General features: G+C 33.6%; 2 protein-coding genes across 2 annotated transcripts; one reads left to right on the forward strand and one right to left on the reverse strand.

The window, feature by feature from the left end:
- The first annotated feature begins 3,118 nt into the window (after positions 1–3,118).
- LOC122582825 (feruloyl CoA ortho-hydroxylase F6H1-3-like) lies at positions 3,119–5,879 on the forward strand. The gene is made up of 3 exons (XM_043755259.1): positions 3,119–3,249; positions 3,962–4,465; positions 5,074–5,879. Exons 2-3 carry the CDS (start codon positions 3,972–3,974, stop codon positions 5,645–5,647), a joined length of 1,068 nt encoding a protein of 355 aa, XP_043611194.1. The 5' UTR covers positions 3,119–3,249; positions 3,962–3,971; the 3' UTR covers positions 5,648–5,879.
- A 1,263-nt stretch (positions 5,880–7,142) lies between these two features.
- LOC122583244 (probable hexosyltransferase MUCI70) lies at positions 7,143–14,192 on the reverse strand. Its single transcript, XM_043755668.1, has 9 exons — positions 13,829–14,192; positions 12,951–13,161; positions 12,739–12,848; positions 11,992–12,191; positions 11,303–11,406; positions 9,674–9,861; positions 8,611–8,810; positions 7,579–7,911; positions 7,143–7,470 (listed from the first exon to the last, which is right to left on the reverse strand). The coding sequence occupies exons 1-8, from the start codon at positions 14,190–14,192 to the stop codon at positions 7,717–7,719; spliced, it is 1,572 nt and encodes a 523-aa protein (XP_043611603.1). The 3' UTR covers positions 7,143–7,470; positions 7,579–7,716.
- Between the last annotated feature and the right edge of the window lie 2,299 nt (positions 14,193–16,491).

Genomic DNA, 16,491 nt, shown 5'->3' on the forward strand with positions numbered 1-16,491 from the left:
AAAAGTTTATGTTTGAAGACTCATGCATAATCTTCATAACATAATATTTAACAAAATCATTTGTATAGTCTTAACAACACAAGAGAGCTCGGTAGCTCCATTTGAACGCACAAAGAAGTGCAAGGGCAAAGGTTTGCGATGAACGCAATTAAAAATCCGCCCTTTTAGAAGGCTAACGCACTCCGGCTTATACCTCTCTTAGAGTTTGTTCAAATGTGTGAGCCGGTGTATCTCAAGATTGTAAGACTCCAATTTTATTATTGAAATCTCTATTTCGATAGTTCTTAGTCAAGTTTATATTTTCCAAGAAAACAATTTTTGCATCACCTTTATACAACTTATAAACATGCAAAATTAAAACTTGCTAATTCCGAACTACTTAATCATGTAACAAGTTAAGGTGGGCCACCTAAACATGGTTACTATGGTTCATGCATATGTTTAAACCCGGCTGCCCCTTCCGAAGAAGAGGACCACATATATCAAGTTACCTTGATTGCGTAAGTCTTTAAACTATTTTAGTTACCTAATAATTATCACATAAACACATAAACATGCTGACTGGAAATTTCCATCAGCTTCATGACCAGTTTAGACCTGTTTCTGCTCCGAATCAGATTTCGACCAAAACTACAAAGTTATAGCCCTATGAGTTGAAAATCTACAGTCCGAATTTCGACTTCTAACTCATTACCGATTAAAAGATATGAATCTTTTAGTGAACTGTCGCAAATCAGAAAAATCACACGAAAAATTCACATAGTCACACAATTATCTAATAATTAACCCTAATTATTGGATCATCATGCTTTGCAAAAATAAATCTCTATATATTCAGTAAAATCACAATTAATTTTGCATGAATTCCTTGTGATTTTACTATTATTTAACAACTTTAAATAATTAAGATACACATAACATGCAATTTATCACATAAATCATGTCAATTCACAATTCAAAACTTGCTTGAGAGTTTCAATCATCCAATGAATTAGGTTAAATTAATTAAATTAAAAACTCTAATTTTTTTTATTTAATTAAACCGATTTTTAATTGATTAAAATAAGAAAACAACTTTAAATTAGTTAACAATTAATTAAAAAACAACCAACCCTTAACCCCCCTTCAAGTTTTGATCTTTGTAATGAATAGATCACATATGTGGCTCGTGATACTACTGTTATAATATAAGCATATAATCATACATATAATCACGAGTAAGCACAACGAAAGAATCGAAACAAATATGCAATCAAATTAATTAACAAAGAATAGAATTAAGATGTGTACCTTATGCAAAGTTCCAATAAATAATAATAATAATATTATTATGATTTAGGGTTTAAAGCAAAACCCCTCTACGATCGCACACTAGACACCTCTTATACCGTATGCTAGTACCCCGATCACAAACCGAACAACACTTTGTTACTATCCCTAAACCTTAAAGCCAAAAATCCCTTTGGAAGGGGGAGATCGGCCGAACCAAGAAAGATGGATAAAAGAGGAGAGAATTGCTATGTGAATGAATGAGAAAACCCTTGAATTAAGCCCTCTATTTATAGGGAATGAATAGGGTTTAATTATCTTGGTGAACAAGTTAAATCAAGGCTTACAAAGCCTTAATCAACCCCCCCCCCCATTTAGAATTAGGGTCCAACACCAATTTTCTAATTTCACATTTTAATCCTCCTCTTTAATTAATTAAATACAACTAACCCTTTAATTATGTTTAATTAATCATTTTGTGATCAAACTAGTTAATATATTAATTAATTAATATAGAGTTACAGTGTCATTTCGTGTAACCCCGTAGGCTTAAATTATTTTCGGACATGCGATTTACAATAAAATGATCACACTCCAACAAAATACACATTTAAAAATTCAGTCAACTAATATAACTTTAATCAAACATTATAACATAAATTAAAATATTTAAGACGAAAGTGTATAATATAAATTATTTTTGGACATGTGATTTACAATAAAATGATCACATTCTAATAAAATACACATTTAAAAATTCAATCAACTAATATAACTTTAATCAACATTATAACATAAATTAAAATATTTAAGATGAAAGTGTATAATATAAGTATAGATAATATGTCAACGGTTTCAAGCTAGCTTCGACCTTAAGTCGACACACCGTTGAAAGGGGTGCCCACGGACTTACTATGGTGAACATTTCCATGAATAGATACCATGAACAATGTTAGTGATCTGGCTTCTTCTACTTGTATAATATTATTGTATGATTGCTATTGTCATCATAATGTTTTTTGTCTTGTCGACGATATTATTCATGTATGAACACTACTTTAAGCCGTATTTGGATTTTCATTTTTATTTTTCCATTTGGTTATCTAAGAAACTTGAAATATTTATCGGGCGAGTAAAAATTAATTTTAACTTTTCCTCGAATAGTTCAACTAGACGTTTCTACAAGTCTTTAGTTGAGTATTTTTGTGCTGCCTTTGACTTTTTAAATTTTTTATTGTCGGTATTTTCATGTCAATAACAAATATAATCACGATAATTAAGGTCACTGAACATAGTCCTTATACCCCCTAGCAATAAGTTATTACAAAATATATATACATAAATAAAATGTGAAAGTTCGTTAAGCAATTAAAACAATAAAAAACAAAACTTTCAACTTTTCCAATTTGACCACTATAAATAAAAGATTTCCATTATAAAAAAAAAAGAAATTAAACAACAACAAGATTTAAAAAGATTAATTTTGAAATTTTAAGTTCAAGTTAGTGGCTTATTTGTAAAGTTTTTCACCTTAAAAAGATTTATTTGGGTTTGAATCTTACTTCTCACCTTTGTGAAGTGAATTAGTTTAGGAGTAAAAGTATATTAAATTGTCATTTAAAAAAAATAAAAAAATTTAACGTAACCAACTTGAAAAACTCCTTATTGATTATGTAAAAAATAAACCATTATTTATCCCCTTGTTGAAATGGGTCACTTGGGAATTCCACCCAGCCGTAGATCCCAAAACGTGGCAACCGTTTTTTGTCCTTTCTATGTGTTCTTATTTTTTTATTACCGTATTTATTTTCATGGATATTATTTTATATCAACATTTGGGAAACGAAAATCGCCAATATTTGTATTCTATCCCCACCTATAAATACACACAACCTCACGTAAATCCCATACCGAATTTGTTTGAATCTTTTGGTATCAAGTTATAGCATCACGGGCAAGAGGCTTAAGCACAATTATAAGGTATAACTTCAAATATCTAAAAACTTTTTCATTCTTTTAAGACTTTGATGAGTCCATGCTAAATTGTTTATATATCCATCTGAGAAACACTTTAATACGTAAATCCACACAAATTCTACAAATATCTATAAACTGTCTATAAAGGTACTAGAATTCACGATCTATTGTGATAGTCATCACACGTACCACGGACCAGAACTAATGCTTATTTATCTAGGCGGAACTAAATTGTGTGTGTAGTATTAGTATAATGTTAGATTATTCTTTCTCTAGTAAGTTTTGCCAGCCCTGGATTTTTGGCCTAATTAATTGATGAATATATTTACATGATTTAATGACGTAAATGATCATATTTTAGCGCTTTTTTTAACGGGTTAACAGTTAGCATTTAAGACACTATAGTGACATCCAATCGGATAGTATGCGGAACATGAATCATGCATGACTGGGATGAAACCTAGGACCCACGAACCCCACACACCCGGCAACTTCTCCAATGTAGTAGGTGGGGTTCGAATCCTGGTTGATTTTCTCAAAGTTTAAGACCTTACCAATGGTTATGAAGATAAATCAATTTGGCCTACTCTTGAAGCAAAATTTTAGCCCGCCTATATATAGCATGTATGTTAAGTGATTATCTGATGGATTGATCGCTAATTATTCTTAGATGAATATATGAATTTTCTTTATATAATCTTTAGCTATGAAACAGGTTGGCTTTGATGGCACTAGCATTTACAAATAGAGATGAACTCAAAAGGTTTGTGGTTGATGAAGGTCATGGTGTTAAGGGTTTATCAGAACTCAACTTCAAAACTTTACCTGAACTATTTATTCAACCTCTTGAAAAAAGGCTTGATATGACCAAAGTTGTTCCTGGCGAGTCGATCCCAGTTATTGACATGTCGAATTCTAAAGATCCACTTATCATAAAGTCAATATGCGATGCAGCCGAGAATTGGGGATTCTTTCAAGTTGTTAACCATGGAGTGCCCCTTAATGTACTTGACGACGTGAAGGATGCGACAAAGAGGTTTTTTGCGTTGCCTGCTTATGAGAAAAAGAAGTACTTGTTCAAAAACAGTCCTACCAAAAATATTAGACTTGTTACCAGCTTCATTCCAGAAATAGACAAAGTATATGAATGGAAAGATTACCTTAGTTGTTTTTATGTTTCTGATGATGAAGCCAAGGCATTTTGGCCCTCCTCATGTAGGTAAATAGACCAGAATTTTTCTTCATATCTGCTTTTATTTAACGGCAAAAATATCTTACACCTAAACTACCCCGAATGTTTAGGATTGATCAGGACTTCCAAATATATCCCAAATATCCCCCTCCACCCCTCCTTCACACATGTAAGGAATGGATCTCAAAACCCAGATGACTGATCCCAATGTAAAAAGATTTTATCAATGGGCTGATTTCCACAAATGTGTTTTAATCTTCCAGACACATTAGACTGTCCCTATTAGTTGGAGTTATCTTTTTCACAAATAGCTTAATCAGCATGTCACATCAGCTTTTTCATCCATCTTTCCCATGAATACTTTTTACCCACAACGATAGACTGTCTGTACTAGCTTTTTCATCCGTCCCCACAAATACATAGGAAAGGCACCCATGGATTTCCCACAATCACCTACAGTGGCCTTCTTTATAAACATCCTCCACCTCGCCATGAATCACCTACAAGCACCCCCATTGCGGGTAGTCTTATATTACACGTCTATGTTCTTTGTGGATACAATATTCAATCAAATTGGTCCATTTTGCTATAATTTGAATCAAATCGTCATTGATATGATCTTGTTTATTATGCAGGGATGAAGTTCTGGAATATATAAACAAGTCAGAATCCCTTGTCAAGAGGCTACTAGAAGTGCTAATCACAAGACTGGGTGTAACAAAACTTGACGGAAAAAACCAACCATTTCTTATGGGCTCGAGACGGGTGAACCTAAACTATTACCCCAAATGTCCTAACCCTGAGCTCACCGTTGGCGTAGGAGGTCACTCGGATGTTTCAACCTTAACCATCCTTCTTCAAGACGAAACGGGTGGACTATATGTTCGAAAACTCAACAGTGACAACTGGGTCCATGTGCCTCCTCTTAAAGGTTCTTTGACAATCAACATTGGTGATGCGCTTCAAATCATGAGCAACGGTCGATATAAGAGCATTGAACATCATGTGGTTGCTAACGGGCAGGAAAACCGAGTTTCAGTGCCACTTTTTGTGAACCCTAGACCTAATGATGTCATTGGGCCATTGCCTCAAGTGATTAACAGAGGGGAGAAGGCTTTGTATAAGCATGTTTTGTATTCAGATTATGTCAAGCATTTTTACAGGAAGTCGCATAATGGCAAGGATACAATCGATTTTGCTAAGATTTAATCATGTATCTTAGAAGAAACAACAATATGAATTTATACACAGACTGCGCATAGCAGCAGGTAAATATGTCGTGGTTAAATATTAGTTGCTACGGCAATGTCAATTTATAATCTTTTTCTAGTGGTTTATCAATCCTCTCGTGATATATTGTATAACAGTTCTGTTAGTTTCTTTGTATTCGTAACACCATGTTATTCAATGTTATGTAAAATGCCCGTTATGACAGTAAATATGGTGCATACATGCGTGAACGTATGTTTTTCAAGGAAACGTGTGTACCATTTGGGGAAAGGAAGTGATAAATCTACAATACATATTAGTCATCTACAACAAATGCATATGTTTTACTGCACAGTTTATAAATGTGTAAAGCATACATTGTTGTAGATTACTAATAATTGTTGTAGATATGTCATTCCCCTTTGAGGAAGAGATGATTCCAAGAAAATTAGCAGTTAACATTACATTGATTCTATGCAATTCATTTTCAGTAAGTCTAAGCAAGAGATTGACACGAGTTTAAAAACATTTTGTGAACCAAACACGTCTTTTTCATATGATCCATTCTCCCAAAGGTCGGCTATCATGCTTCCGTTTGCCAAAACGACTCGAGTAAACGGAAACTTAAGTAAAATCACTTAATATTTACCATCTAACAACATTGATAATTAACAATCACACATGATGCATTGGGAGCTTTCATATTTTCACAAAAAGTAGTCCAAGTCAAATAAAATTTGAGACTGAAATAAGAGTATTACTCGTATTTCATATGAAACCAATGCATATTTAATGATCTCAATATTTCTTAATCTTAATATATCAAAATATGTATTTATTCACATGAAAAGTTAAAAACTATAAAAACTTAGAATGAATACAGCCTTTTACGGTAAATAAAATTTGAAAAAAGAAAAAAAAAAAATCTTTCTTAATGCAACGAGCAGTACTTTGAAAGAAGAATATGTATTTCACATTAAAACAAATTTCTTCAAAATGACCAAGAAAGTGTAGTTACATTTAATCGGTTACCTGTGTTGCATTGAAATAAAAGCTCAATTACTATGATAGCACAAACTCACAACAAATCACCAACATATTAGATTTTCCTTTTAACCCGTAAAGATGGATGACGTGAAAAACTTTTTATCTAAGAGTTTGATCCTCCTTTCCTACCTAGAGGGTGTTATTAGATTTCGCTTTTCATTTAAGGTTTTGTGATTTTTAATACGAAATCGGAGAGCGTAATAATGATATTTTCTAATTTTGGACAAATCGGTATAAATAACAACAAATTCGAAGTTGGATTTTAATTGGTTGTTCAACTGAAAGAGAGCTCTGTTTGCACGTCTTATAGTTGGATGGAGTGTTTAAAAATTAGTACCTTGACAAAACTTGGACTTTCTAGTCATTCTTTAAAGCACTTCACCAAACTTCCTAATATTTTAGATTATTAGATTTCAGTTTCATGTCATTTTCCCTTAAATGCAAAACATTTTCTAGAAGACAGATGATGCCATATAGTCAAAAACATGTATGGTGTGCTATATAAAGTATACATTTCTTTGGATAACAACACTGTCCCCTTTGCAACATAGTCAAAAGCATCTGCAAGACAGGAACACGACAGTGACCCTGCTAATATATACATGCATACAAAAACTACAGTTGTAGAAGGATGAAGTACTTGTCAATTAACCTAATCGTCACCAATGCAGAAATCACTCGACCCTCAGTTGCCAAATTTTCATAACTGCATCGCTATAGATGCACAACTTATGGTTTAAACAAGCAAGATTTGCTTTGGTATTTCACTGACGGGACTGCAGAAAAAATGAATGTAATTCAGTTGTTTGACAAAAAACATGTGCGACTGATAAATCTAATGTAGAAAAAGCAAACATTAATATAAATGGCACTTTGTATCGTACCTTTGTACTGACCACATTAATCTTGCATAAATTCTTCCTAACCCGGCTGTAGCTTGTAGCACACAAGGAAAAAGAACTTGATATTGTCTACGCAAATTTAGCTTTGACTTTGGCTTTAGCTCTTGGTATGTCATAATCTCACATGTCAGTAGCAACTTTAGGGTTCTGGCTTCTGTCTCTTCGTCTTCTTCTAATAGGGAGCTCTGTCGGGTTACTAACTCTTTTAGGTGTTCCATTATTGGGTACTGGCGGCAGTGGTGGAGGATTAGAAATTACTAATCCACCAGGAGGGGGTGGTGGCGCCCAATGCTCCAAGATGAATCGGTGGTACTTCTGCAGTGGTGGGGATGGAGGAATAGTTATGTTCGAATGGAATTTGTATCCCTAAGAAGTATATTAAGACTGAATTTTCATGGAATAAAGACTGCAACGGGCAAGCCAACTATAGAGTCTTTGCAGATATAGGATTTGAATGTGCACCATATGCATTTCCCTCCAAGTAGGATCTCAAAAGAGGTGGCATAACATGTGGCAAATGGCTATGGTTAAGGGTAATTCTAATACAGGTCAAAGTGGGTCTCATAATGGGTATTTTACAATACTGGTCACAATGGGTCTAGTCGGGTTGGGTGGACCTCACCAACGACTTGTTCTCCACTGTTAGAACTTTGTAAATTTGTAAATGACTAAGGTACTGAACATGAATGCAAAAACTACATTATTAATACAATAATATTAACTTTGTTAGTTAGGGTTATCTTAATTCCCTTACTTGACCTTTTGTGTATATACTGAGGTTATCTCATATAGAATAGTAGAATACCAAGACAAAGTCTCACATCAACATGGTTGCAAGCATTTAAATACCCTTTACGTGACTTTTGGCTCGTTAGATACTTGATGTCTTTGCCTGTTTGACTTTTAACTAAACTTTTACCCATTTGCCAGTTAGAGATACTAACTTAACACAAACCTACCAATTTCAAGGTAAATGGGCCAAAATTACAACCTATAAACAAGAAAGTTCGTTACCTGCACAACAAAGTTTCGCCTTTCACAATCCCAAAACATACTGACAGTCCAATTTGTTTTGGACATGATCTTGTCCCTCACCGTGGAAAAACTAAGCTGATCCCTGGAAGTGAACCGGTCAACTTCATTGAACCATAGACACGTAAAGAGGTTGGAGATGGGAATATGCTCTCGTATTACGACACATCCTTCTGGAACATCTGTAATATCAAACAATATTAAATTTTTCATATCAAGTAAAGCAACTCATTCATTAAACAAACATTTATAAAAACAAAGATGGCAAAATCAGTGGGCCAGGCAGGTTGGTTAACAGATCAAAGAAGATAACATTTAATGTGGACCAAACCTGTGCGGGTTAAATTGACCTACCAGAACTTTGATTATTATCAGGTATCAAATATGATTCTAACGACTATACCATTACAATATACTCTAATATGTTAAAGTAAACTGATTTAAGAGGCTTAAACTTAAACCATTTGAACACTTTGGAGGGGACTTTCTGCCCAAACTTTTGACCCACTTGACCTACTTTACTTTTAGATAGCTATTTAAGCTTGAACCATTTGATTCTTTAGATTAACCAAAACTGACAAATATTCAAGTAAATGGGTTAAATGCCACCTCTAATGAAAATCAAAACTGAAAGAAAAGTACGTGTACTTCCTAATATTTAGATGAAACAAATGTAAAGAAATCTATAACATACAACCCCTCCTAAGTTGTCATACTATTAACACATACTAGTACTTTAATTTCATAATCATGTTTTCACACACTAATGTACTAAAAAGTGTCTGAGGGTCAGCCTAACCCATTTATAACCATATTTGACATATACTAAAATAGTGTCCTATCTTACCTGTAGCCCATTCTGACAAATTTGCCACCTCTGTTTCTAATTATCATTCATCAATGACAGTTTAAGAAGACTTCATAGACATAAACATATTATAAGAGTATAGCCGGTTTTTACCAAAGGAAAACTTATCATGATACATTTTAAAGAACTCAATGCAACTTTCACAGGATGGGGTATGTATCTGGGGATAGGTCGTACCACTGGTAATGGGAAGTTTTGCCTCAGAATATGGGATCAACCCCTCCTTTTTATAAAATTCAATTTGAAAATCAATGGAAGCATTGTCATACTTTGCAGCAGCTTTATTAGCCTCAGCTTCTACGAACACATCAAAACGCTTATAATGTCTAGAAATTGCAAAACTTGCACTCTTTCTCCACAAAAACCTGAAATTTGTGGTGTCAGATAGATAAACTAAATACTAAACACATCAAAACTTACGAATTACATTTTGGCTAAAATGAATGTATTATCATGCACAATCAAAATCAACAAAGTAGAAGACATCTTTAAGCAGAACATGTATGAACATTCTTTGCTGTTCAATACAAAAATAAAGAAATGTAACGAATCTTGCGATTTTCAGACTCCATTTTATCTCCAAATTTTCAAAAGATGTATATACTGCTTTAGAAAAAATAAGTTGACTACTAGTCACCAACCATAAAGTTTAAATAATGAAATATTTTCAAAGAAAATATAATATGGATATTGTATTATCATCATGTAACTATTTTCTACAGCAACCTGGCTACAAATCTATTAAAAGACAGTTGTCATTTAAGTTCACAAGATCCACATTACTATGAAAACTAAATCTAAATGGCATGCGTAACAATATTTTGTCTAACGTGGGATGCTGTTATATCTATGGATGGTCCGGCCCTTTCATGGATTCCTGGAGTGAGGGCCGGGCATCCTTTGGATATACAAAAGGAGTAAAATGAAAAATGTTAGACCGTTCTCAACAGTATTATGAGGAACTCTTTATGACTTTTGAAATTACTTGAGATCTCACAGCCAGATTTGTAACATTATCCAAAAAGTTAGTTGGATTATTGGTGTTCCAGAGCCAGTTTTGGACACATTAATCAGTACTCAAACCAGACTTACGTGTGGTTGTTCATAGATGGAGGGGTTTAATCTTCCATGAACTATCTAAGTTATAGATGAAAACAAAAGAGGTGGAGAAACTAACTGCCAATGAGAGACTAGAAACTGCTAAGGGAGGCCAATTTCGTAAGTTGACTGAGTCAGAACTGCAAGATAAGAGAGCTAGTAATTACGCTTCCAATGCAATGAGAAATTCAAACGGCTATAACGGGGTGTGGAAGTTGCCCTTTGCAAGAGTTGTCGGCCGCCGAAAGTGATGAGGCAGATTAGATAAATCTGAGTCAAACTTGTAATGCCGTCGTCAAGAATGATTGAATTGAAATTTCAAAGCTACGCCTTGAGAACTATGTGATTTTTTATTGGTTAGTTTAATTGGATATATTACTATTTACTTGTCAGCTAGCAAACCATTTGCTTTCTTTCTTTTCTACTCTTTGAAGAAATAGAAAGTTCTCTATTCTCTTTTTACAACATTTGCACCATGCTAGTGACACATATTCAATGTTGTCTCCTAACGCTTCACATTATTATTCATGGATAATCAAGTTCCAAGCTAAGAATCCCAATTGATGCTACAACGCAACTATTATGCTTTTAAGAAGCAATTACTTAGAGCTTAAAAAGACAATAAGTATAGAATGCAATATTGGCGCCAAAATATTATGTTTATATAATACATGTGCCACTAGATTACACTAGAAGATAGTAAGATACCTTTCAAGAACTTGATAAGGATCCACAACAAGCTCGAGTTTCCCATCCACCCATAAAGAATACCGAACATTGGGAAAAAGCCTATGAAGTAGAAGTTTTGGTACCTGTCAAGCAAATGAGCTTGGATAAGAAGACTGCTAGGCATTTCTCTGAAAAATATGTGAACCCTAGCCGTCTAGGCAAAAGAGAACATTTCATATAGTATGAAAGCATAGCATTTGAGTTTTATGTGGCACTTATAAATATGCACATTTGAGATGCTCTAGTCTCTATAGTTTGATTTTGAAAGCTCGTTCAAGTTACTGTCACTTTGTACTTACCTGAAAGAACTAAAAAAAAACTATAGATCACATAGAGTTGGCCAGCTTATGTACTCATCTTTTCATTCATTTATAAAATTTTCTCATTTTCCATTGTGAGCCCCGGCTTTATTTCCGGCTAAAGCAAAGTGTAAACTAATAATGCTAGCCCAAAGTAGTAGACTAACCCAATAACCGCTGCATAGTAGCCTGCAACTTAAAGCTAAGAAGGTTGTTAAACTTCTCACAAACTATCTATGTCAGAACATTGTTAAAAAAGGGGATCCAAAATCCAGTCTTCATTTATTCATATCTCCTCACACTTCATAAATGCACAATGGACAAATGGATTAAGCAGCAGACATATAAGTAAGGTATGCATTCATTTACCTTTCCATTACGTCTTGGGTCAGTATATGGCAGGTTGTGGACAACAATGATTCTCCACAATCCTATCCTCTTGCTATCATATACTCTGCTTGAGTTTCTAAGGAATCTTTCTGTTTCTTCATCAACGAACATCATAAAACAAACAGTTTGCCTTGAAGTTTCACTAATGTTCTTTGGTTGTTGAATAATATCATAGGCTCCTGCAAAGCTTAAATCATTAGATTATTCCATGGGTTGATGTGGCAAGTGATGAGTTCAAACACATTTACATATGAATGGGTTGATCCGGTTTATGAAAAAGAAATAGGTAAGTCGGTGGGAAACCTCTGGTCCAATGTACTGTCTTGGTACTCAGAGCGCACACCGGTTGACCTGGTTTATGATTTGATGGGTAAAGCGTAAACAAAGCACATAGCCAAAAAAGTGATTGAAAGTTACCCGAACTGCATATTTGATACACACAATCTATTAAAACACTTTAGTCAATATATAAAAGGAATCTTGAATTAATAATAAATTTTTTAACATACTAACATATATAACAGATTAACTACTTATGATGAACTTACACAAAACTTGCATAAAAACTGTTTTGAGTCAGCCTGACCTGGCCCATACAAAGTTTACCTAGTTCAACCAAAACCGTTTGGAGTTACCCAACCCACCAATGACCAATCCATCCATTTTTGCCATCTCCAGTAAAGTTTAAAAGTGGGAAACATTGAACAGATTTATATATAAATATACCAAAAATTGCTGATGCTACAAGCACACCGCGACACTGATCCATCTCAAAAAGATCTGTATCGTCAATATCAAATCCCGTCTTGCGTCCAGGCTTATCTCCTGTAACAAATCTTTTGGTATAATTAAGCACCAAGCCCATGAGCATTAGTTAAAAAAATCATGGGTTTCAAATATCATTTGCTGAACAATGCTGAGTTCTGGAGAACACATACCCACAATGAATCATCATTGACTCCTTGACTTCATAAGATTCAAATCTGTGTTTCAAAGAAGGATATCCACCGAAAATCGAGCCTCCAAACTCACTTGCAGTTAAGTTCTCTTCATGGACGTATGTCAGATTTTGGATCACCGGCGAATATGATGAGGCTTTTGGCATTAATTTAGTAGCTTCTTCCACAGGGAGGTAACACACTGGACATGCTGATGTGTAGAAAAATGTCATAAACTCAATGTATAGGCATGACTAAAAGGGCTAATGGATTATTTCTAAAAGCATGGGTCAAAGAGGTAAATTATCTAATTTTTAAAAGTAACTCAGAAAAGAGATGCAGTAAAAAGGTCAAAACGTTGGATAAATGTTTCCAAATGCTCACAGGCTTCTAACTTTTTTAAGAATCTAAGCTTGTTTTTTTTATAACATTATTTTAGCATGATTAATACATTGATCCATTCATCCAGAGATGGAAAATTCGATATATTTAACTAAGAATAGGTCGGTTTAGATGATGTCTTAGCTCTAGTTAAAAGGAAAACAAGTCAAATGGGTGAAACACGATGCAGTCGCCTAGAATGTATTTTTAATGCACAAAACCTCAGATTATGATACTCAAAAGACCAGATTATTAATAATACAGTATAATGTATGTAATCAAAATTGACATACTGGAGATTTACATCAACTCTTAGGATTTTTGGATAAAAAAGATTTCAACCTTTTTAATTCTACAATAGTTACCCGTTTTTACCTCAAGTTACATTTAGTCCGTTATACAACCAGCCCATATTGCCACAGGTAGTATTTTCCATATACAATATGCTTTGATGTGTATAATTTGAAGTGTTAACAAAAGCTAAAAAAGAAGCTTACGACGTGGCCCAATTCTTCTTTTATCTGCTGGTGGTGGAGGCAATGTGAAGGTCTCACAAGGATTCCCGGGAGGGAGGGTATATCCAGAGAAATAAATTGGAGGTGGAGGTGGAGGTGGTTGAGCAGTAATAATTTTACCAGTATTACCATTAATATTCATACTATCGTCTGCTAAAGAATTATCATACTCTTGAGTTCCTATTTCACCAAAACCTGCTGGTGAATGTCCAGAAAACCCTATATCTGAAATGTTAATTAGTCCTGAGCTCCGGGTAACACCAAATTCTCGTGTAACCTCGCCTGAAGATAGCCCAAAAATATATTTAACTTTAAATGTAAAATCATAGATTAACAACACACTCATAAATTAAACTGGGTTGCACTTAACTAAATGACTATTATTGTAAGGCATTAAACATCACCAAAAGAAACGCATTTTTCACATGTTGAAAGAAATATGATTTTAAAACAATATAAATAAGTGATCAACACCTACTGTTTCACTTTAATACCAACAGCTTCTTCAAGGTTCCCAAGGTTATTCCATAAACATGAAAAGAACAGCTAAACATCTGTAATATACGGTGTGCATTTTAGACGTGATTATCGATTATATTGTGACCTATAAAATAGAAGGCTTCTTATATTCAGGTAACCTACATATGAAACCGCAGAAAAGCTAATCAAAATGGTAAATTAAGATTATCTTTTATATGCATTTGTTCTAGCAAATTTTCAATTACATCCAAATAACACGGAACTTGTGTTAACAACAGAAAAAAGATCAGTTTAATACACCAGCATAAATTACAGTGTTTCATACAAAAAGCTGATATGGCATTATCTTTGGTAATTTGATTATGAAATCTTTTACTCAAAAATGACTTAAAAGCATGTCTAATCCATTGGAATGTGACTCAAAACCATTTTTTCTTATCTGTGTATTTTGCTATTTACTTCGCCGTGTGTAATCAGCATACTGTATGGTTTAGATTCATAGGCAAACCAACAAGCATTTCAAAAGCCTAACTCATGATAATACTACACCCTACTGATTCTGATTTCGCGCTACGCACGTCATTTAAGCATACTAAAACTATCATATATAGATATTACTCAACTTATAATAATTTTGCACTCGTTTATTTAATCCAATACTCATACTTGCACTATTTAAAAAAAACACAAAAAAAAATTTTTTGGGTAAAAGGCTTTTAGGCCGGTTAGTAACTTAGTATAAATAAGCAAAAAATTCAGGAAGCTTACAAAACTCAAATTCGGCAAATAGAACAAATCTAAACCTTTACTTAATTGTTGAGTGTGGAGTTAAATGTTTGTACATATTGGATAATTAGAAGGGCACCAACGCAATGCAGTGGCCCAAACATGTCATGGAAGACGATGATTCCCGTTGTTAATGATGATTCCCGTTGTTATTAATATAGTTTAATAACCATATTATTTGTTTTCCCCTCAATTTATTAATTTCAAGATTTCAATCATCACTATTTTCACCTAAACATACTTTTCCACACGCATCTAAAAAGTCAAAAATACCCATCCTAAGTCAAAGCATAACACCCAATGCCGGTAACGTCTTCAACGGTATATGAGAATTTTGAGATGTAAACAGTCTTACCCCTACCGAAGGTCTTAAGGCTACTTCCAGGTTCTACCTTGGTAGACTAGGACCTCTAGCAAAACCTCTTCCTCCATTTTAGATATAGATATAGATAGATGTATACTACTTTTATAAATAAAAATCAACAACTAACAACTAATCAACTATACCAAAATTTGAAAAACTTTTAGCAAATTAATTACTAGCAGATAAGGAACGAAAGAAGAAGAAGAAACCTTTGGCAACATAAAGTATCAACAACATAGCAGCTGCTATAACTGAAACAAAGAATAACAGCAGCATTGCACGCCTGTTTCTTCCATGTACTTTAAACATCCACATTTCATCTTTCTCTTTACTATTACTATTACTACTACTAATCATTAACATATTTAAATTTTTTTGGTTATAATATAGTAAGTTGAGTGATCAGTCAGTCAAAAACAGTGAGTTGCCGTAATGAGTGATCATTGCTTTTGTAATGAGTGATAAGTAGTCATTGGTAGTTTAAATGGGAGATCCGGGAAGAACGGTGAAAACGATGTGGTGCTCGTTATTAAGCTAAACATCTTCCTCAACTCTTCTTAAAACTTTTTATTCTATTTTAATTTTAAACAAAATATTAATAAATTTTTTATATTTTTATAAAAATAACAACCAACATTACATCACAAACAAACTCTTTTTTATTCAGACTTGCTAACCTCCAACCCCCTCCTTATAAAAAATACATTGAGATGAGAAACTCAAGACTTAAACCCGAGACCTTGAGAACAATTCATCTACGAGGCCTACATAATAGATTTAGAAGATACCCTTGATCAACCCACCTAAGTGAAAACTAAAATACATTACTGAACTAGTACATTTTAACTAATACATAATTAAAATACATTAAATTCCTAAAACTTAAACTAATACAATTAAACTAATACATAATTAAAAATTAAACATGTAAATGAAACTACTCCTCGTCCTATTCGTCGTTATCCTCTTTTTCAAAATAAAATCTGCTCTCGTACTCGGTTTGTAAATATTTTCA

This window comes from Erigeron canadensis, chromosome 9 (genome assembly GCF_010389155.1).
Source record: "Erigeron canadensis isolate Cc75 chromosome 9, C_canadensis_v1, whole genome shotgun sequence".
Classification (NCBI taxonomy): Eukaryota; Viridiplantae; Streptophyta; class Magnoliopsida; order Asterales; family Asteraceae; genus Erigeron; species Erigeron canadensis.

Excerpts from the sequence above, each read along its gene's own strand:
- LOC122582825 (XM_043755259.1), top strand. The coding sequence starts at position 3,972 with ATGGCACTAGCATTTACAAATAGAGATGAACTCAAAAGGTTTGTGGTT. Across the intron at positions 4,466-5,073 it reads TTTTGGCCCTCCTCATGTAG|GGATGAAGTTCTGGAATATA; the intron begins GTAAATAGACCA and ends TTTATTATGCAG.
- LOC122583244 (XM_043755668.1), bottom strand. The coding sequence starts at position 14,192 with ATGAGTGTGTTGTTAATCTATGATTTTACATTTAAAGTTAAATATATT. Across the intron at positions 13,162-13,828 it reads AAGAAGAATTGGGCCACGTC|CATGTCCAGTGTGTTACCTC; the intron begins GTAAGCTTCTTT and ends TCTACACATCAG. Across the intron at positions 8,811-9,673 it reads AAAACTTCCCATTACCAGTG|ATGTTCCAGAAGGATGTGTC; the intron begins GTACGACCTATC and ends TTGATATTACAG.